At 42.1% G+C, this 23,595-nt stretch overlaps 1 protein-coding gene across 2 annotated transcripts; it reads right to left on the reverse strand.

Annotated features, from left to right (window-relative positions):
* Positions 1–1,578: 1,578 nt before the first annotated feature.
* Positions 1,579–20,238, reverse strand: APTX (aprataxin). Of its 2 annotated transcripts, XM_081103647.1 has the most exons (8): positions 20,185–20,238; positions 14,270–14,406; positions 12,373–12,419; positions 11,614–11,916; positions 10,929–10,988; positions 9,689–9,915; positions 2,973–3,076; positions 1,579–2,231 (listed from the first exon to the last, which is right to left on the reverse strand). In XM_081103647.1, exons 2-8 carry the CDS (start codon positions 14,400–14,402, stop codon positions 2,077–2,079), a joined length of 1,029 nt encoding a protein of 342 aa, XP_080959773.1. In that variant the 5' UTR covers positions 14,403–14,406; positions 20,185–20,238; the 3' UTR covers positions 1,579–2,076. The 2 variants fall into 2 exon arrangements, with proteins under 2 accessions (XP_080959773.1, XP_080959774.1); XM_081103648.1 differs by lacking the exon at positions 2,973–3,076 and having other exon boundaries at positions 20,185–20,222.
* Between the last annotated feature and the right edge of the window lie 3,357 nt (positions 20,239–23,595).

The raw sequence follows: 23,595 nt of genomic DNA on the forward strand, positions 1-23,595 counted from the left end.
ACCAGGAGGTCAGGGTTCGATTCCCCGTCAGGGCACATGCCAAGTTGTGGGCTCAACCCCCAGTGTGGGGCATGCAGGAGGCAGCCAATCAATGATTCTCCCTCATCACTGATGTTTCTATCTCTCTCTCCCTCTCCTTTCCTCTCTGAAATTAAATGTATTTAAATACACACACACACACACACACTTATCTTAAAGACCATGGACATGGATTGATGAGAGAGGGGAAGAGCAATTTCTATGCCTCTGCCTTAACTCTCCCTGCCTTTCTATATCCGACCAGTGTTTTGGTTTCATCCACATACGCTTGTGAATCTTTGTTCTCAGTGATGAATTTTGTTAAGTCTCGTAATAGGAGTAGCCTGACGGATGAAAGCAGTAGCTCGTGCATATCTCTGAAGGTCACGAAATATAAACCTGATGTAAAATCTCTGTCATCAGTGATGCAGCAGCAAAAGTCCCACTGATAATATCAAACGGAGTCATAAAGTTTGCTGTCAGACTATCAGTGTACATGTATAAATTAAAAAATAAATGTATTTTTCATCATCATATACTGTGTTTTTGTCGCTCGAATGAATTTTATTGTTTCTTCAAGGTTCTTCACATACAGACACCTTAAGAGATATCAAATAGCCGAAACCGGTTTGGCTCAGTGGATAGAGCGTCGGCCTGCGGACTGAGGGGTCCCAGGTTCGATTCCGGTCAAGGGCATGTACCTGGGCTGCGGGCACATCCCCAGTGGGAGGTGTGCAGGAGGCAGCTGATCGATGTTTCTCTCTCATTGATGTTTCTAACTCTCTATCTCTCTCTCCCTTCCTCTCTGTAAAAAATCAATAAAATATATTAAAAAAAAAAAAGAGAGATATCAAATAGGTGTAACATGTTCTCAAAAAATTAGGGTTGGCACAGAGAAGAATTTTGAGTCAGAGATTTTGCTGGGTTTGGCACGCACTCACAAAAAGGTTGCCCACCCCTGTTCTAGGGGGAAAATGACACTATAGGGTTCTATGCAACTTTTTCATTAAACAACTATCTTTTCATGTATTAGAAATTACTTTGTGACTGTTAGCTAAACTGTTAGTTTCAACTACCTAGCAGAGATGCCTCAAACAAATGAACTTTATGTTCAAACAGATTCAAGCGGGCCAGCAAGACTTGCTCACTGAACTGTGATGAACATATGGCTGAGTATTTCCTCACCACCCAGGAGCACCTGATACTAGAAGAAAGCCCCATCCCTCCACCCACTCACCTAGCCTGTTTGCTCAGAGTGAAGGAGAACTTATGAGATAGACTTCCTGAGAAGGCAGTATTTGGATGGTTTGGGATAGAAAAATATGAAAGGGACAGAAGAATCTAAGCCTCTCCATGAAGAAGGAAAAGAGAAAGAATATTACAGAACAGATTAAGATCAGAGAACAAATACAGCATAGGAAATATAATCAGTAATATTGTAATAACTGATGGTGCCAGCTGAGTACTGGAAATATCAGGGGGAACACTGTAAAGTATATGATTGTCTAACCACTATGCTGTATGCTTGAAAGTAATACAAAATAATATTGGAAGTAAACTGTAATTGAAAAAAAAATTTTAATTAAAAAAGATCAGAGAACTAAACCAATCAATGCCTTCAGGATATACAAGAGACCCCTCCAGCTGGTCTGAAGAAAGGGCACCTCATGCCTCCGGGAGGGAGGATAAGTACCAGGAACAGAAACATACTGGTATTATCTGCCCTCTACTTCCATATCCTGCATTAGATCAGTCTGAACATGGCTTTGCTCCCATTAGAGCTGATGTGGGTCCTGGAGATAGTGGTCAGGCCTATCCCGGCCACCCTCGCCCAACCAGAGAACACATCCATGACAAACACAAATTCCTAATTCCTGACCTATTTTGAGTCACCCCCACATTTTGCCACTCAAGAATATAACAAAATTTGTTTAAAAAAAAACACCTGTATTTTTAATTTAAGAAATAAGTAAAAGTTCACAGGCAATCCAGAACAGGTGCCAGGAGTCTGCTCTAAACAATCACCATACTTGCTGCAGAAGTTCAGGTTCCACACAATCACTTGGGCCAGTGCTTCCTGAGATGCTCTTTCAGCTGAGGAATGGAAGGCAGCAGCTGCTGGCACTCATGACAACGCAGGGGCAGCTTCAAGAGCTCTGGCATACCATCTCGGACAGTCACTCTGCCAGCCTCTTGTATCATCTTGATCACAGCTGCAAGCAAGGAAAAAAAAGTTCAGAGCCCAGATACTCTGGAAAGCCAATACAAAGAAAAAAAAAATGTAACCCCAAATAAATATATGCCAGGTATCCTGTAAATTTGAGGTTAGACTCATTGCTGAGGAAAGGGGCTTGATCAAATTCTCAATCTGAGCAACCTATTTTGGATATTACATTCCACTGAGATACATTCTAAGCAATCCCTGTTACTATGTCAGAGTCTTATCACAGTGCTTTACCACTAATTGAACCTTGGTTGATGGCAGCTGTCACTGTTAATCCCCCAGCATACTTAAGTTCCACAGAATGTACACTGGGAAATGTTCCTCTGCACACACGCCCTTCCCCTGTTAATTAACCACTCCTAACACGAGGTAGACCCATGTTCCTGCTCAGCTGATGGCAGAAGAGACATAGAACTGTTCAGAGCTTTCATATCTACGAACTCCAATAATTCTCAGAACAATTTTTAAGTACCCTGGTATTATAATAAAACGCCTTTCTGACCCTGATATAATAGCTTTCTAGGTCCCCAAAGATGGCTGCTCATAGCAAAGTGACAATCCCACTACAATTCAAATAATTCAGTTTATTTTAGTGGGGCCCTCTTTATAGGGAATATAAAGTTAAATAGGGGTTTTTGAGACCAGATTGTTATTTAGGGAAATAACTGAGTCAAGTATAAGAATAGCTGAGAAAATGAAACAATTGTGAAAACCAAAGAATACTATTTACCTTGAGATTCTAGGAAGTATTCTGTATTAAAAGAATTCCAATGTTTTTTGTTTTTAAGGCACGGAGAATCAAAATCCTGGCTGATCACATGAAGGTGTACATGGCTAGTTGGGGGGGGGGAGGGAAATAGACGATTAAATCCATGAAAAACTATGGTTAAATTAAAAGGACAAACAGTAAAAGTATGGATATGTAAAATATTGACTGTTTCCATTTAATTCAATTCATTCATTCACTTAAGAATATTTAATGCTCATTATCTACTTACTAGGGCCACACACTGTTCTAGCACTGGGAATTTAGCAGTGAACAAAATGGGAAAGACCTCTGTCCTTACAGAAATTATATTATCATGAGGGGAGACAAATAAAGTATAAGTAAACCAATAAACAAGAAGATTCAAATAACATTGCTTAGAAAATAATAAAACAGAGAAATGTGATAGAGAGTGCCAAGGGGGTAGAGGTTGCCTCTTTAACTAGCTTAGGGTGTTCAGGGAAGGTCTCTCCCAGGCAGTGATTGAGCTGAGAAAGCAGTCAGGCAAGCAAAGAATTTTTGGGGAAAGAGTATTTCAGAGAGCAGGGAGGCTAAGCACAAAAGGCCCTGAGATGAGAAAGAGCTTAGTACAACCAAGGAACAGAAAGGTAATATGGTCAGAATGACTGGAGCCTTGGAGCAGAGATTAGGTAGGAGCTAGATCATGAGGGTCTTATAGGTCAGCAAGGGGTTTGCACTATATTCTGATTATATTGGGGAGCCATTAAGGATTTTAAGCAGAGGAGTGCTACTATCTAAGTTATACTTTTTAAAGATGATTCTTGCTGCTGGGAGAACGGACTATGAAGTTGGTACAGATGGATACAGAGAGACCTAGCAGTCCGAGTCAGAGATAGTCATGCCTTAGACTAGAGCTATAATAGTGGAAATGACAGGAAGCAATTCAATTTTTAAAATATTTCGGAACAGGACTTGTTAATGGATTGGATGTGGGTTTGGGGAGGTGCCACCTACTGAGATAGAGAAGTTTATGGGAAAAGCAGATTTGAGAACGAAATCAAGAGTTTGCTGTTCAACTTGTTAAACCACGTAGGATGCCTTTTTGTATAGCATTGACTTTTAGACTCAATAATACTTCACATTCCCCCAATAAATAATCAAAACCAACCAGTAGCCTGGCCAGTGTGGCTCAGTGGTTGAACATAGACCTATGAACCAAGAGATCATGGTTCGATTCCAAGTCAGGGCACATGCCTGGGTTGTGGGCTCAATCCTAGTAGGAGGCATGCAGGAGGCAGCCAATCAATGATTCTCTTTCATCATTGATGTTTCTATCTCTCTCCCTCTCACTTCCTCTCTGAAGTCAATAAAAATATTAAAAAACAAAGCAAAACAAAAACCAGTATGTGCGGAATCCAAAATGGAATATAAGCAGTAACAAACCTAACTATAAATAAAAGACCATTCTAAAACGGGTCAGGAAGAAAATAACTAACCTAATTAACTTTGGAAAGCAATATTTTCACTGGATAGTAGAAAAAGAACTGTATACAGCCCTAACTGGTTTGGCTCAGTGGATAGAGCATTGGCCTGCGACTGAAGGGTCCCAGGTTCAATTCCAGTCAAGGGCATGTACCTTGGTTGCAGGCACATCCCCAGTAGGGGGTGTGCAGGAGGCAGCTGATCGATGTTTCTCTCTCATCGATGTTTGTAACTCTCTATCGCTTTCCCTTCCTCTCTGTAAAAAATCAATAAAATATTTTTTAAAAAAACTGTATACATCCCTGGACAAGTAGCTCAATTGGTTAGAGTGTCATCCCAATACACCACGGTTGCAGGTTTGATCCCCAGTGAGAACACATACAAAAATCGACCAATGAAAGCATAAGTGGAACAACAAATCAATGTTTCTTTCTTTCTCTCTCTTTCCCCCACTTCCCTTCTCTAAAATCAATTTTTTAAATAAGAACTGTATACAATGCCGAAACCGGTTTGGCTCAGTGCATAGAGCGTCGGCCTGCGGACTGGGAGGTCCCAGGTTCGATTCCGGTCAAGGGCATGTACCTTGGTTGCGGGCATATCCCCAGTGGGAGATGTGCAGGAGGCAGCTGATCGATGAATCTCTCTCATTGATGTTTCTAACTCTCTATCTCTCTCCCTTCGTCTCTGTAAAAAATCAATAAAATATATTTTTTTAAAAAAAAGAACTGTATACAAATACTGTGCTATTGTGAGTAAAAGTATTTCTCACAAGGGTATGGAATAGCAATTCTGTAACTATTTTGTATGTACAAAGTTGACCCTTAAACAACACAGGGGTTAGAGGTGCTGAGCTCCATGCAGTTGCAAATCTGTAACTTTTTTTTTTAACTGATTTCAGAGAGGAAGGGAGAGGGAAAGATAGATAGAAATATCAATGATGAGAGAGAATCACTGATCGGCTGCCTCCTGCATGCCCCCCACTGGGGATCGAGCCCAAAACTGGGGCATGTGTCCTGACTGTGAATCAAACCTTGACCTCCTGGTTCATAGGTTGATGCTCAATCACTGAGGTACACCAGCTGGGCAAAAATGTTTAACTTCTGACTCCCCAGAAGAGTAACTACTATTAGCCTACTGCTAAACAGAAGACTTACCAATAACATAAATAGTCAATTGACATATATTTTGTATGCTATATGTATTATATACAGTATTCTTAAAATGAAGTCAGCTAGAAAAATGTTAAGAAAATCATAAGGAAAATACGTTTACAGTAAGACACGTATTTTTTTTAGAAATACGCATATAAGTGGACCAGCACAATTCAAACCCGTGTTGTTCAAGGGTCAACTGTACTAGGATTGAACAAATAAGTAAATTTAGTGTAGCTAACGAGAGCCAAATTTCTCACTGTTGGAGAAAGAAGTTACAATAACGGAAATAAGAAGATAAGAATGAACCTTGTGGGGTTGGGCTGGAATGAGAGGTATCACTATGAATTACGGTTTTCATATATACATACAGGTAAATAAATAGAGAGGTATGTGTTACCAGTGCAGGTTAGGATTCATGCATTTATTTCCTAGCTCTATCTACTGAGAGGATCTAGGAGCAAAAACACCCTAGGGTCAACATTACAGAAACCTAGTACCCAAGTCTTGGTTTATAAACATCCAATAAAAGGAACAAGGGCTCTTGGCAGAAGTGGCTCATTCCAGGGCTATAATGAGCCTGGAACATCTTATTCCAGAAAATAAGTGCTCAAAACATGTTGGAGGTATGTCAAAGTGCTACAGGGGCCAGCCAAGAGGAGCGTCCAATGATCAAAGCTGGAATGACTTGAGCAACAAAATAAATAATGATAGACTGAGTTAAAACTTACAGAATAAAATAAATATCCATGAATCTGTACTGATAATTGAATAAATATATAATTGGGGCAGGGATTGGGGGGCGCTCTTCCACATGGAAGAAATCTAATTAATAAATTAGAAGGGCCCTTGCCGGTTGCTTAGTTGTTAGAGTGCCAGTCCTTGGACTGAAGGGTCTCGTGTTCGATTCCAGTCAAAGGCAGTACCTCAGTTGCAGGCTCCATCCCCGGCCCTGGTCAGGGCGCATGTGGGTGGCAACCAATCAATATGTCTTTCTCACATAGATGTTTCTCTCTCTGTGTCTCTCCCCCTCCCTTCCACTTTCTTTAAAAATCAGTAGAAAAATATTCTTGGGTGAGTATTAATAAAACACAAAAAATAAATTAGAAGGAATGAGGGAAACATAAAGTCACCATTAGGTAAACACCATAGTAATAACTATTGCAGGCCAGATCCACCAATAGAGACGCTAAAAGTACTAGGCAAAAGTTTGAACAGAAATAGGATAGTAGCATAGTCTCAAAATATTCAATAGTAACTTTGAGTAGAGAAACCTGGCAGACACCACCTTAACAAAGTGATCAAGGTTAACATCATGGATAATAAACCATCTTGACATCATGCACTCCTTGATATGAGGCACTGAAATGGACACATCACTTCTGTGGCATGTTGGCAAAAAAAGGATAATCTCAATCTAATTATGAAAAATCATCAGACAAACCCAAACTGAGAGATATCCTATAAGATAACTAGCCAGTACTCATCAAAAGTGTCAAAGTCATGAAAACCAGAAAAGGCCATAACCGGTTTGGCTCATTGGATAGAGCGTCGGCCTGCGGACTCAAGGATCCCAGATTCGATTCTGGTCAAGGGCATGTACCTTGGTTGTGGGCACATACCCCGTAGGGAGTGTGCAGGAGGCAGCTGATCAATGTTTCTCTCTCATCTATGTTTCTAACTCTCTATTCCTCTCCCTTCCTCTCTAAAAAATCAATAAAATATATTAAAAAAAGAAAACCAGAAAAGGAAGAGGAAGTATCACAGATTAGGGGAGACTAAGGAGAGATAATAAATTCATATGCAGGATCTTGGATCAAATCCTGGAGCAGAAAAGGATTTAAGAAAAATGGGTGAAATTCAAATAAGGTCTACAGTTTAATTAGTGGTGATGTTATGAAAGATTTTTGTCCTGCTTCACACTTTCTATTTTTATATTTTCTAAATTTAAAATATATTACTTTTACAAAAGACAAAATTATTTGTTACCTTTTCCTTTCTATAAACTTTATTCAAAATTATATCCTAAAGAGTGGTCATAAAAGGATATGTAAGTGGCAATTTTACTTACTGCTCACTTTGTTTCCCACCCACACCTGCCACAGCTCTTGCTTTCAGAACTCTCCTTAGCACAACAGTATTCATTATATGAAAAAGGCACGGACACCATGGTTACTATGTGAAAAGGGCTCTTTAATCATTAGCTGTTAGTCATAGGCTCTAAAGCATTAGGGAAATAGGACTATGGGTGACATGCAAGAATCTCAAAATCATTATGCTGACCAAAGAAAGCCAGAATGAAAAAGAATACACATTACATGGTTCCATTTACATGAGAACAGACAAAACCAATTATGCTGAAAGAAATTATAACAATGCTTGCGGAGGATTAACTGTAAAGAGCACAAAGATGTTTCCTGGGATGAGATGATAGAAATGTTCTGTATCTTGATCAGAGTGATAGTTGCATAGCATGTACATCTGTCAAAACTGATCAAACTATAAATCTTATTATACATTTTATTCTAGATACGTTATGCGTCCTTTTAAAAGAAAGAGTACTGATGGGGAGAAATATGTGGCACAAAAATTTCATTAGGTTAAAAGTAGCCAGTAATCTAAGTCATAATTACTCATCCAAAAAAAAAACACGTGAAAAATAATGGGTGTTTATTAAAAATAGCCTTAAGATATTCTGATACAGCTCTAGCCGGCTTGGCTCAGTGGACAGAGCGTCGGCCTGCGGACTCAAGGGTCCCAGGTTCGATTCCGGTCGAGGGCATGTACCTTGGTTGCGGGCACATACCAGGAGGGAGATGTGCAGGAGGCAGCTGATCGATGTTTCTCTCTCATCGATGTTTCTTTTCTTTTTTTTTTAAAATATATTTTATTGATTTTTTACAGAGAGGAAGGGAGAAGGATGGAGAGTTAGAAACATCAATGAAAGCGGAACATCTATCAGCTGCCTCCTGCACACCCCCCACCGGGGATGTGCCCGCAACCAAGGTACATGCCCTTGACCGGAATCGAACCCGGGACCCCTCAGTCCACAGGCCGATGCTCTATCCACTGAGCCAAACAGGTCAGGGCTCTCATCGATGTTTCTAACTCTCTATTCCTCTCCCTTCTTCTCTGTAAAAAATCAATAAAATATATTTTTTAAAAAAAGATATTCTGATACATGGTAGAACACGGATGAACTTTGAAGAATTACCTTAAGTGAAATAAGCCAGTCACAAAAAGACAGATCCTATACAATTCCACTTATATGAGGTACCTAAAGTAGTTAAATTCATAGAGACAGAAAGTAAATAGTGATTTTGAGGGGTTGAGGGAGGAAGGAAGATGGTAGTGTGGGAAGAAAGTTCTAGAAATAGATAGTGGTGATGGTTTCACAATGTAAATGTACTTAATGCCATTAAACTGGACACTTGAAAATGGTTAAAGTGATAAATTTTATGCTATATATATTTTATTACACACAAAAAAAGCAAAAAAATAAAATAACTCAAAAAACCCAAGATAAAAACTCTGAAATCCATTACTCTGCTTATCTCGTTTAGGTGTAAAGACCTGTGGAGCACTGCCTTGGATGCATTCTTTGAAAAGAATCAATCATTCCTTTCTCAATCCTTCTGGGTATGAGCCAAAAGAAAACTGGCTATGCACTTTTCTCTCATTTTATCTTACATCTTAGATCTACTAAGCTGTTAGGACAGAAGTCAGTGATGTTTGTGTCCTTCAGAGCAATGGTCCTTAATCACTTAGGAGTTTCTGAACAGTCACTGACTACAATTCTTTAATTCTTCATCCCGGTGTAATAAAGCTATTTCGTCTAGTTCATAAATTAGGTCCTCAGAGGTTTACACTTTGAGGGGATCAAAAAAAAAAAGTATGTAACTGAATTACAAGCAGAAATAGGAACTCAAGGCTTACAGAAAAGTCAGACAGAACAGAAGTTTCAGCTCACCTGCCTTGGAAACCCCCCCTGGGCCTTGCAGATATCAGCACACTCAGCAGACCCAGGCTGCATCCATCTCCACCTACACATAATCAGAATGCACCAGTACTCCCCACAGGACTTACCTCATGCTGGGAATGGCATGGTAGCCCAATCGGAAGCGGAGTTTGCTGGGCCCAGCAGCATCTGCAATCACCTTTTCCCCCACAGCATGCATATGTTTGAGGAGCTCAAGATGTTCCCTGGTCACAGCCTTCAGACTGGAAATTGAGGCCCATGGTAAGACCAGCCAGTGGTGACGAGCCTTGGGGTATTTATCCTTAATCACCACCACCTGCTCATCTTTGTAAACCTAGAAGAGGGGCAAAGGAGAAGGAAACAGACATTTTCCATGCATCTTCTGTGCCAGGTGCTGTTATATTCATTAACTCACTTAATCCCACTACAATCTTCTGTATAAGTTTTTAGTATCCCAATTTTGACAGTTGAAAGCACAGAGACTCAGATAAGCTGAGTGTCTTATGCAAAGTCACAGTTACAAAGTAGGAAATCTAGGATTGCAACCCAACTTCAGTCTGTGTTGTTGTTTTTTTAAATATATACATTTTATTGATTTTTTTACAGAGAGGAAGGGAGAGGGACAGAGAGTTAGAAACATTGATGAGAGAGAAACATCAATCAGCTGCCTCCTGCACGCCCCCCACTGAGAATGTGCCTGCAACCAAGGTACATGCCCTTGACTGGAACTGAACCTGGGACCCTTCAGTCTGCAGGCCGACGCTCTATCCACTGAGCCAAACCGGTTAGGGCCAGTCTGTGTTTTAATCACCACACTACACAGAAGATGCACAGTATGAAGTACATTAGTTGTTAAGGATCTGATGTGAGATCCATCCAGGCATCAATTAAATGCTCCCTTCTCCACTCTACCACAGCAGACCATATGACATCTGCCCGTGTGTTCCAAGACGCCCTATCAGATCTGGCCCCTTGTCATCCCAGTAGATAATTTAAGAACTCAAAGACCCCTCCTAGGGTGATACCGGACTACTAATCCCAGGATAAGCCAGTAACCACAGTCATTATTATCTGATGCTCCCTTGAAAGGGACCACAGTAAGGTTAACTCAATTTCCCTTAACAGTATGCAGAAGATTAAGAGGAACAAGGCAGAGGGGATATTCATTTGAAGAACTTAGTTTCTCTCCAAAGAATTTCAGGTGCTAACTTATTGGCAATGAGAAAAGCTACATGTTCTCACAAATAGCCCAACAAAACAAATCTCATTTGAAACACTGATCGCCTTTGATTTCATTTATAGTTACAAACTCTGCCGATTATTTCAATGCCAAAATTTTATTCTGACCTGCATTTTGGGATCCTGCATAGAAATCTTCAAGCCTTGACTCCAGTGTCCCAATGATTCCTAAAACAATAAAGAGCAATGAAAATCTCAAATGCCAATAATTAAATTTGGCATTAGTTAACATTGAATGTCAGCAAAATCCAACCAAACTTGGAAATAAAGTTAATTTTTAAGAATTAAACTATATCCCCTTTATATCAATCTTTTGCCTTTGTAATCATAAGCCATCCCCATTTTCTCCCTATATCCAGAGCTACATGTCTAGACAGAGGCTAGAAATGCCAGAATATGAACCACATCTTCTTTGTCCTCTCCCACTCCATCTAAGCCTGACTAGGTCTCCACTTTGACATCAGGATGTGAATCACATGATCTATGAAAAGTGTTCCAATGCTAACCTTCTAGAAATACAAATGACTGACACATTTTAGTAGTTCAGTGGTAAGTATATTCCATTATCGCCCTACCTTCAAGTGGCTTACCTCAGGAATGCAAGAGAAAAGCCATAAAGGGACATTCACTCAGGTGACTGGTGACACAAACAAGTGACTCTTTCATCTTGGTTAATAACCCCTATCATGGTTAATAACCCCTCACGTGTGCCTGGCTTTAGAGTGTACAAAACATTTAAGCCGTCATTATATCATTTAATCTCCACATAATCTATCAAGCAAAATACCCTCACCTTTTTGGTAGACTCATCTGTCCCCTTGTTTAGGGGCACAAAGCGTTGGCTAGGGTCACTCCCAGGTACCAGTCCTGTACTGGGCTCAGCTTCCTGGGCAGCATCCCTTTCTAAGGAATCGCTGTTGCCTGACCTCTTTCTCTTCCTGTGTGTTTCCAGGCCAGGGCTCTTTGCCTCTTCCTCAAACTCTACAATATACGGATAAAGTTCATTCACAATGTGGAGAACCTGGCCAGGCTGCAGCTTCACCTCTTGGTCCTTCCCAATTATGACTGAGTCAATGCTGCTGGGATTGACCCCTACCTATGAAATAATCAGAAGGTAATTACAAAAAAGCAACAATCCCATCACCAATATAGTCACTGTTATGTTAACCCAGCCGTGGGCAAACTACGGCCCGCGGGCTGGATCCGGCCCGCTTGAAATGAATAAAACTAAAAAAAAAAAGGCCGTACCCTTTTATGTAATGATGTTTACTTTGAATTTATATTAGTTCACACAAACACTCCATCCATGCTTTTGTTCCGGCCCTCCGGTCCAGTTTAAGAACCCATTGTGGCCCTCGAGTCAAAAAGTTTGCCCACCCCTGTGTTAACCACTTACTATGTGCCAGGAACTATGCTTAATGTTCACTTACATTACTCCATCACTTCCACACATGACAGAGAAGACTTACTGGCTGGCACTGACATTCTAAAGTCAACAGCGTAAGAAAATCGTCAAGTATAAAATGGAAATTCAAGTCACAAACAGACATACCTGCTTTACCTTGACATATCCTTTGTTACACTCTGCTTTCAACTGCACTGAAAGAGATTGAAAAAAGTCAAACCCAAATGCCATGAAGAACCAGGCAGTTGCTCCTATTCTCTCTACAGGACAATGAAGCCTCATGAAGGCAACTTGACATGGGTTTCCTCAAAGGCCTAGGGGGCAAAACTGCCCATTATACATGTGACCGGGGCTCCAAATCCTTCCATAAAATGTCCAACAGGTCATCATAAATTAAAATTTGATTTTCTTCACTCAGAGAATATCAGCGTGATGGGACTATCTGTTTATTCTCTGATGTTTGTGGAATCAAACACTTAAAAGTAAAAAAAGTCCAACAGTGTACATACTCCCTTAGCTATTGCTAATATCCCTACGAGGCAGCGTCACCAAGTCCCCACAGGTCTCCCTACTCCAGAGCCCTTGGCCACCTGGGATCACAGACTCTGCAGTCAGGGAAGGGGACCCACTTCTCTTACAAGCTCTTCACTCAAGATTAAATCAGGCTCCTGCTATTACATAAAACTATCAGATGCCTTTACCAGAGAAAGGGGCAAATGATACGTTCCTGGAAAACAGAAGTTCAGCTGGCCTTGGGTTGGAGGAGCGGAGAGAATAGTCTAGAACAGCGGTTCTCAACCTGTGGGTCGCGACAGGGGTCGCCTAAGACCATCCTGCATATCAGATATTTACATTACGATTCATAACAGTAGCAACATTACAGTTATGAAGTAGCAACGAAAATAATTTTATGGTTGGGTCACAACATGAGGAACTGTATTTAAAGGGCCAGAGGTTGAGAACCACTGGTCTAGAAAGAGGAACAGTCAGAACAATCTGAGCATGTGTGGGAAGAAGTAACATTTATCACTCATGCTCAGGTAAGTGAGACAGGGAACAAAAAGGAGAGACATCACAGCTGCGCTCCAGAGAAGACAGGCAGAGGACAGGCGGACACACACCTATTGTGACCAGGGGGACAGAGAGTGAGAAGCAGCGTCTGCTTCTGCTTCTGTATCCTGGGCCTAGCCAGGTCAAGCATGACTTTTTTCACCCATTTAGATGAACTCATGTGGCAAAACCAATCATCAGTGCTGCCACTCCAAGCCTCGGGAAACCCTGCTATGGGGAACGTACTGCACTGGGAGGCCTGGTAGCAATGAGCATGTCCAGAAGTTTACAGGCAAAAAAATGAGGTGTATGGTAAGGCTTTTTCCTAAGGACTTTCATTTCATTAAATCCCAGGGATGACACTTCAAGAGCTAGATACTATCATCTTATAAAGATACCACCCTCTGGGAAAGATAGAGGTGGGGAGGTAGATGGGGGAGATTAACTGGGAAACATACGCATATATGCATAACCCATGGACACAGAGAATGCTGTGGTGAATGCCTGGGAAGGGTGGGTGCCGGGTAGAGGGGGTCAGTGAGGAAAAAAACAAAGGGGACATCTGTAATACTTTCAACAACAAAGATAAATTTTTAAAATAAATAAAAATAGCACCCTCTGTATGAGGCAATATGTAAAGGATGGAACCATCCCATCACTTCTCAGACACAGTTTCAGCCTGGAGATCCTAGAATTCAACTGTCTCACTTCCCAACTCGAACCCTTCCTAGACAAAGCAGGGTGCAGAACTCCACCCCCAACAGTAACAGGAAGGACCCGTCTGTTCCCAACACTGAACAGTTACTGCTTTCGGAGGGTGGAATCAGGAGTGAATGGGGGCTGGTGTTGACTAAAAGAGCCCTGTTCCTGAGTTTTGTTTATGGCAGACCAAACGTTTTCCATCATGACCACCCAGAAAATGCGCACCTTTGGTTATCACTACTCTAAGGAACCCGGCATGGTGCTCTCCACATTCTTGTGACCAGTTAGTTACCTTGCTGTCGAGAACATTTCTTATCAGTGATCTTGGTCTCTGGGCCACGCCCAACCACCACTGCTTCCAAATGTGGAAGTTTGATTCGCTGGTGCCGGTTGTCCTGTCTCACCAACCAGCACACCCGCATCATTACCCTGAGAGACAAAACAGAAGAGAATCATGGAAAAACTAGCACAAGTCCTCCAGGGCCACACCGCGGATACCACACATGCCATATACCATCTGTTCATCTTGAGGCAAGTGACTTCACCTCCCTCGTCTGAATTTCCTCACATGTCAAATGTGATAATGACAGAATTCATAAGGCTGTTCTGAGAATTAACTAAGAAAATGTGGGTAAAGTATTCACCTCTGTGCCTGAATCATGCCAAGCAATCAAATATTTGTTATATTTATTGATATACTTTATGTGCTGGGCATTAGGCTACAGGCTGAGGATCAAAGAATGATTAAACATTGTCCTTATTCTTCTGGGGCCTGGAGTACAATGGAACAGACAGACTCATATACCATTTATTAAAATATAATGTGATAAGCATTGTAAGAAGGAAGTAACCAAATACGGCATTAGCTCAGGAAAAGGAATGACTGACTCTTGCAGAGAGTATCAAAAAAGACATTATGAAAAAGGGATATTTATAATGGGTTTTAAAGGACCGAAAAGGAGTTTGCCTGGCAGAAAACTAAGAACATAAAAACAGAAGATATTCTTCAGTCTACAGGCACTTTTTGTGTATTTGAAGGTTTCCCTTCTTTAACTGTCATTAACATACTGATGTTAGAATGATGTTTTGCTGCCATCTGCCAGAAGACTGTCATAATAAATTGCAAACATGCAATTTCCAAAGTATGACTGCAGCACCTTTGTGCAACACACAACCTGCACAATAGTGGAGGTGCTGGCATTCTTTTGAAAAACAACCCTTAAGACCATGTAGAATTTCAGCAGAAGAAAAAGAGACAAGAAATTCTGCCTGAGCAAAGGCAGAACAAAGGGGATGGAGAGGAAGAACAGCCAGAAGAAATCATGAAGGTAGACTTAATTACTGACTGCATTTGGGGGATGACAAAGGAGGAAAGGGAGATAACCAGGATTCCTAATTTGGAAATATCCATTAACCGAAAGGAAGAATATACAAAGAGACATACTTTGGGGATAAACAGTAGGTAAAGAAGAGATGATTTAAGATTAAAACACAATTAGATTAAGTTGCCTATGAAAGATCCAAGGGTCAAAGTGGGATGGATGGATACAGATGATAATTAAATCTCCTTGTATATAGACTGCATCATTGTCCATCCATTCAGAAAATTTGGAGGAAGGCTCTTTGGAGATCATTGCCCTGGGTTAGACTTGGTCTTCAACATACTTTTCTTCTATAGCCCCTGGTGTTCAGCATGCTTTTATCAAGTGCATACTATGTGCTAGGCATTTGCTAAATAAATTACTTATATCATCTCATTTAATCTTCACAACAACTCTCATTGCAAGGAACCAAAAATTTAAGGCTTCGAGAAGATAAGTAATGTGTTCAAGTCATACAGCCAATGTGTGCCAGAGACAGGATTTGAATTAATTCCAAAGAACAGGCTCTTTTTTAAAAATATATCTTTGCCGGAACCGGTTTGGCTCAGTGGATAGAGTGTCAGCCTGCAGACTGAAAGGTCCCAGGTTCGATTCCGGTCAAGGGCATGTACCTTGGTTGCGGGTACATCCCCAGTAGGAGGTGTGCAGGAGGCAGCTGATCAATGTTTCTCTCTCATCGATGTTTCTAACTATCTCTCTCCCTTCCTCTCTGTAAAAAAATCAATAAAATATATTTAAAAAAAAATATATATATATATATATATATATATATATATCTTTTATTGATTTCAGAGAGGGAGAGAGATAGATAGAAACATCAATGATGAGAGAGAATCACTGATCGGCTGCCTTATGCACACCCCCTACTGGAGATCGAGCTCACAACCCGGTATATGCCCTTGACCGGAATCAAACCAGGGACCCTTCCATTCACAGGCCAACACTCTATCCACTGAGCTGAACCAGCTAGGGCTAAAAAACAGGTTCTTAATCTGCACCATATACCTTTTGTCTTCACTTATTTGAGCATTCAGTCAAAATTACTGCATGCCCACTATGTTCCTTGTGCCAAACTAGTGCTGGGAGTAAAGACATAATACATTTCACTTGCATTGTATGATACAGGTATAAGACATCATACCTGCTGTCACAAAGACAGGGCACAAAGGTGAAGTACCCAACCCAGAGTTGGAGAAAGGTGTCAAGAAAGGTTTCCTATAGGCGTTGAGCCTACAATGAGTCCTATATATATAAAAACCTGGTTAATTAGGTGAAAGAGAACAGCCTAACTAAGCGAGGAGAAGTGGAGAAAGAGCCTGGCTGGTGTGGCTTGGCGGTTGAGCTTCGACCTATGAACCAGGTCACAGTTCGATTCCTGGTCAGAGCACATGCCCAAGTTTCAGGTTCAATTCCCCGTAGGGGGCATGCATGAGGCAGATCAAGGATTCTCTCTCATCATTGTTTCTCTCTCTCTCTACCTTCCTCTCTGAAATCAATAAAAAGATATAAAAAAAAAAGAAGTAAAGAAAGAAATCTGGGAGACGACTCCAATAAAAGTGAACAGCAAGGGCAAGTGCACAAAGGAACAGCACTGTACATTTGAAGAAGCAGCTCAGTGTTGCTGCAACCCAAAGTATGAGGCAGAAAAGAGGCTGAAGATTCAAGCAGGTCCAAATGAAGCAGGGCCCTGGATGACTGGCTGAGCAGCTCATATTCCAGAAGTTCCAATGAATTTTGCAATTCAGTAAACAATAAGTATGTGCTGAATGAAAGAGCAAACAGATGAAAGAACAGAAAGCTCTTTAAAGATTATTAAGCAGGTCTTTGACACAGATTTGTTTTCAAAGATCATTTGGGGGAGGAGGTAGGGAGTGTGGACAAAAGATATGTGGAGAACAGAACTAGAGGCAGGGAAACCAGTTAGAAGCCCATTGTATTTCAGGTGAGAGATGATGAGGCCTGAAGTAGGACAATGGAGAGATAAAGTAGAGAGTACAGACTTGAGAAACATTTAGGGGGTAAAATCATTAGAATTTAGTGATGGGTGTGATAAAGTAAGTTCAGGGAAGATGCTGAGTTCAGTTTTGGGCCTCTGAATTTGAACTGCCTGTGGGAGTTGCAGGCAGAGCTGTCCAGCAGGGTAGTCAGAAGTGAGGGTGAAACTCAGAAAAGAGGTCTAATATGACAACTTCTATTTGAAAGCATGTAGGGAGTTAAAACCAAGCCAATTGATGTGTTCACTCAGGCATTATGTACAGAATGAAAAGAACAGCCTGGCCAGCATGGCTCAGTGGTTGAGTGTCGACCTATGAACCATGGAGGTCATGGTTCGACTCCCGGTCAGGGCACATGCCTAGGTTGGGGGCTCCATCCCCAGTAGGGAGAGTGCAGTAGGCAGCCGATCAATGGTTCTCTCTCATTACTTATGTTTCTATCTCTCTCCCCCTCTCCTTTTCTCTCTGAAATCAATAAAAATATATTTTTTAAAAAGTACAGCGGGCCAAAGTGGCAAGCATTGGAAACACCCAACATTTTGGGTGGAGGAAAAAAGACTATCCACAGGAGAAATGACTGGTGAGAGAGGAACATGGAGAAGCAGCTAGAATATAAGCTCCTTAAGGAAAGGCACATTGCTTTGCTCATCTCTATATCACAATAAATGTTCACTGAATAAATCAACTGAGTGTATTATGGGAGTGAGCCCTAGCCAGTTTAGCATCAGCCTGTGGACTGAAGGGTCCCAGGTTCGATTCCAGTCAAGGGCATGTACCTAGGTTGCAAGCTCGATCCCTGGCCCTGGTCAGGATGCGTATGGGAGGCGAACAATCAGTGTGTCTCTCTCACATCAAGGTTTCACTCTCTCTCTCTCTCTGTCCCCCTCTCTTCCACTCTCTCTAAAAAAATCAACGGAGCCCTGACTGGTTTGGCTCAGTGCATATGGCGTCGGCCTGCGGACTGAAGGGTCCCAGGTTCGATTCCGGTCAAGGACATGTACCTTGGTTGTGGGCACATCCCCAGTGGGGGGCGTGCAGGAGGCAGCTGATCGATGTTTCTCTCTCATAGATGTTTCTAACTCTCTATCCCTCTCCCTTCCTCTCTGTAAAATCAATAAAATATATTTTAAAAAATCAATTGAAAAATATCCTCGGTGAGGATTAACAAAAATAAAAATAAAAAAGGGAGTGAGGGGTATCAAGTCTCAAAAGCAGCAAGGGAATCAATGCAGTGATGATTTTTAAATGACTATCTGGTTTGAGGAACAATCCCTGGTGACCTTAGGGTAAGATTTCAGGGGAATCATAGGCCTGAAAGCAGACTGCAGAAGGAAATGGGAGTTGAGAAAATGGAGACAGAATTTAGAATACCCTTTAAAACAGTTTGGATAAGAAGGGGGAAGAGTCACTGGATGACAGCTAAAGGAAGATGATCACCAAGAACTTTTTACTTTCTGGCTTGCATAGTGGACGTGGGGATGAGAGATGGCCAGGGTCCTGAGAAACCTGGCCTTGTTTATACATGACTGGGGCAGGGGCAGAAACGACAAATGAAAACAAGCTCTCATAGGTGAGAGTATAAAAGATCAGGAACAAAGGTAAAGGGATTTGCTTTTTTTTTTTTTTTTTAAATATTTTATTGATTTTTTACAGAGAGGAAGGGAGAGAGATAGAGAGTCAGGAACATTGATGAGAGAGAAACATCGACCAGCCGCCTCCTGCACATCTCCCACCGGGGATGTGCCCGCAACCCAGGTACATGCCCTTGACCGGAATCGAACCTGGGACCTTTCAGTCCACAGGCCGACGCTCTATCCACTGAGCCAAACCGGTTTCGGCAGGGATTTGCTTTGATCAGAGGATACAGCTCATCCTCATCCTCTGAGACTTAAGATCAACATGAGTATAAATCTAAACAGGAAAGCAAAAGCAGAAAGGTGAGGAAGGGCACCTCTGATGACCTCAATTTTCTCCATAAAATAGTAGATAACAACAGAGTGAGGTGCTCGGGCACTTGACGAACAGTTGAACAAAATCAGCATAGAATAGTGGGCAACATCCAGGCCTCTAAAGTCCAAATGCTGGAGTTCAAATCGTGGCGCCACAACCTCCTCGCTGTGTGACTTGAGGTCAGTTATTTGACGTAAGTCTTTATTTCTTCGGCTATAAAACAATATGAATAACTGCTCTACACTACACGGGCTAAACGAGTTAGTATGTAAAGATCCGTGTCTGGCAAAAAGTAAGCATTATCACTCTTGTTAATAGTACGGGCAGGATGAAAGCAGGAGCTCAGGACCTCCGACAGCGGACCGTGCAGCTACCGTGAAAAGGCACCAATCTGCACTGTCTCCCCCCATGGAGAGCCCTGGGCCACATTATTCCCAATGGAAATTAGACCCCCGCTGTGTGGAACGGCCTTGCCTTCCCACCGGCCTGTTGAGGACGCTGTGAAAGGCCCTCAAGCTCCTTTCAGGGAGGGTTTCCGAAGGAAACAATGTCCTACCTGACAGCACACGGGCTGGACAGTGCCCACGCTCTAATAGTTGCTCTGCTTGTGTTGCGACCAAGCTAGGCACGGGTGTCAGGGGCACAGGTGAACGGACGCCAAGTGGGGCGGAGACCAACGTGAGCGCCGCCAAACACGGCCCAAGGGGGCCGGAGGGAGCCGAGAGCCCCGGAGCCCGAGGAAGGAGCAACGCCGGCAGAGAAAGAAGCCGTGAGAGCGTTTTTCAAGGCACGTCACTCAAAAACTGAAGTGAGCCGGCATGAGGTCCACGCCCACGGCTTCCATCACGGCCAGCTCAGGAGGTAGGCCCAAACTGCCTTACCTCAAACAGCGGTGACGGATGAGTTCGCGGTACTCCTTTGACGCGCCACTTCCGGCGCTGTGGGATGACGTCACCAGACAAACTGGTGAGCAACGATATTCGTCACCAGCGCCTGTCATCAGATTGGCTGAGTGTCTCGCCTAACGCCCGCCCCTATTGGTCCCTCAGTGGGGCGTGGCCCAAGCGTGGTTCCTGGGATTTCCCCAGCTTCTCTCCCCGGAGAGCTGCTTCCCGGCCACCGCCAGCGCCTCTGAGTCGGGAGACTTCGGGCTGCTGCCCCTGTGGCCGTTTCCAGGCAGCGTGCGCCTCTGGACACTCCCTTCATAAGGAGAAACTCACAACCTTTATTAAGGCTAAATATTCAAATAAAATGTTTTAAATTTTTCATGAGGAACTTGAGCATGTTTCTGTGAATATTACCTTTTTGACATTAGGTTTCATGATTAAATATATAATTTCTGATTTAAATTTTTTTCATTTTTTATATTTTATTTATTTATTTAAGTCTTCATTGTTGAAAGTATTACATGTCATTTTTTTCCCCTATTGACCTCTCCCAGCCTGCTCCACGCCCCCCCCCCCGCCCCCCCCCCCCCAACAGGTCCTCAACCATTGTCTCTGTCCATTGGTTGATCTCTTACTCCCTCACTCCCACCCTCCCCTGCCTTCCCTCTGAGGTTTGAGCATCTGATCAATGCTTCTATGTCTCTGGATCTATTTTTGTTCATCAATTTATGTTGTTCATTATATTCTACAAATGAGTGAGATCATGGGATGTTTATCTTTCTCCAAATGCCTTATTTCACTTAGCATAATGCTCTCCAGGTCCATCCATCCTTTTGCAAATGGTAGGAGTTCTTTTTTACTGGAACGTAGTATTCCATTGCGTAGATGTGCCACAGGTTTTTAATCCACTCATCTGCTGATGGGCGCTTAGGCTGTTTCCAAATCTTAGCTATTGTAAATTGTGCTGCTATAAACATAGGGGTGCATATATTCTTTCTGATGGATGTTTCTGATTTCTTGGGATATATTTCTAGAAGTGGGATTATTGTGTCAAATGGGAGTTCCATTTTTAATTTTTTGAGGAAACTCCATACTGTTTTCCACAGTGGCTGCACCAGTCTGCCTTCCCACCAGCAATGTACGAGGGTTCCTTTTTTTAAAAAAATATATTTTTATTGATTTCCAAAAGAGAGTGGAGAGATAGAAACATCAATGATGAGAATCATAGATTGGCTGCCTCCTGCACACCCCCTACTGGGAATCGAGCCCACAACCTGGGCATGTGCCCTTGACTGGAATCAAACCCAGGACCCTTCAGTCCGCAGGCCGACGCTCTATCCACTGAGCCAAACCAGCTAGGGCCCTTTTTCTCCACATCCTCGCCAGCATTTGTCGTTTGTTGATTTTGATGACAGCCATTCTGACTGATTAAAATTTTTTAATAATCTTTTCAAATTCTTGATAGTCATATCTATAATTGGTACACCAGCAAAGTTCCACATCATAGTGTAAACATGCTAATGTATCAACTATAACCTATAATTTAAAAGCTTCCATCTATAATTTACACATTATTGTTTTCAACTCCTGCTATTAGGGCTGGCTAATTTCTCCATAACCATAGCTGGTTAATCAGCTATGTGTTGATTTCATAGCTTAACTCTCTCAAGATTCTAAATTTTTAAGAGTTTAGGAGATTGTCACTATAATCCCAAGTACTGGCATTTATACATCGATGGTTCAAGTTAGACTTTATTTCAATTCAGTTCTTCTTATTTGTGTAAATCTTGGATGTCGTGGTGGTCTCTCCTGAAAGTTCTTATAAACATTAAAAAGAAAGCCCTTCTAACCTCCCACCTCTCTTCATTCCCAGCCTTGTGCCAGCAATAGCCTTCAAACTCCTTCTGCCCTGTACTATATAGAGATAAATGAAAGATCTTTGCTAAGCCCTGGCCCAACTGCAATACTCTATTGTGTTCTTTGATGTTCATGCTACTTCCTCTGGAATGTTTTTATTTTTTTCATAATTCACTCTGACCTCCTCCAATCCATTCACGCTTCAGCTAGAGAAAATATTTCTTTTTTTTTTTATTAATATTGATTTTAGAGAGAGAGGAAGGGAGAGGGATAGAGAGATAAAAATGTCAATTGGCTGCCTCCTGCACGCCCCCTGGGGATCAAGCCCGCAACCTGGGCATGTACCCTGACCAGGAATTACACCAGCGACCTCTTGATTCAGGGGTCGACGCTCAATCCATGAGCCACACTGTCTGGGCAAGACAATATTTCAAAACACAAATCTGACCGTATCATTCCCCTGCTTAAATTCTTTCATGGGTTTCCACTCCTCATCCACTTAATACTAAACACATTTGTTTAGTCTTACTTTTAGAGAAGGTCTTACCTATTTCTATGTATTACTCTTCCCTTGTCTATCCACATACCCAAACACAGGGGCTTTCTTTCAATTTCTTGAACCTATTCAGTCAAGGTTTTTGGATTAGAAGCCAGAAAACTACTCTAGCTAACTTTAAAATTGATGGGACTGCCCTTTGTACCATTCCCAAACTAAATGAATCCTGTACTATCTTTCTAGGCCCTCAACCTTACAATTACAGATAGTTAACAGTAACTCCCAGGGGGGCTTGGGTTCTTGGCATTGTCAGCTCTTCCCATTAGTCTAATAGGAGAGACATAGCTATAGGAGTCCATGTGGACACCTTCATTACACATTCTCCAGTGTCTTGTCCTCTAGCCAGATGAACTCACAAAAGTTCTAGCTCTCCATTGATTGGTACATTTATTCATTCATTCAATAAGTGTTTTTGAGTACCTTCTACATGTCAGGCATTGTTTTAGGTGCTGGGGCTACCACAGTGAACAAAACAAAGTTCCCGCTTTCAAGGAGCTTATAATCTAGTGGGGAGAGGCAGACAATAAACAAAGAAATATACAGGTTATGCGGGGATAAATTCTATTTAAAAAAAGCAAAGTAGAAAGTGATGACGAGCCTGGGTTGGGCCATTAGATGGGTGGAAAGGGGTGGCCACTGGGGCAGGATGGCAGCAGCAAGGCATGTGAGGGCACAGGAGGTGGCAATGCTATGCCTGCAGTGCTGAGTGCCAGCAGCAATATAGTCAACAAGGTGATCCTGAGCACCTTCCCATTCCCCGTGACCCTGTGGCTGTGCCACATCCTGGTGCTGTCACAGGCCTCCCACTGCTGCTGTGTGCTTGGCATGTGTCTCCCCCGATCCCCAGCAACCCATCTTGTGAATCAGCAAAAGCACCTCCTGCCCATCATGACAGGAGACCCTCCTATTCCTGGAAGATGCCAAAGCCAAGCATGGAGGCGGCTTTTTCAGACAAGACAACTTTGTCTTGCCAAAAGACAAACTACCTACCT

The sequence above is a fragment of the Myotis nattereri genome (assembly GCF_964212035.1).
Source record: "Myotis nattereri genome assembly, chromosome: 12".
NCBI classification, from domain to species: Eukaryota; Metazoa; Chordata; class Mammalia; order Chiroptera; family Vespertilionidae; genus Myotis; species Myotis nattereri.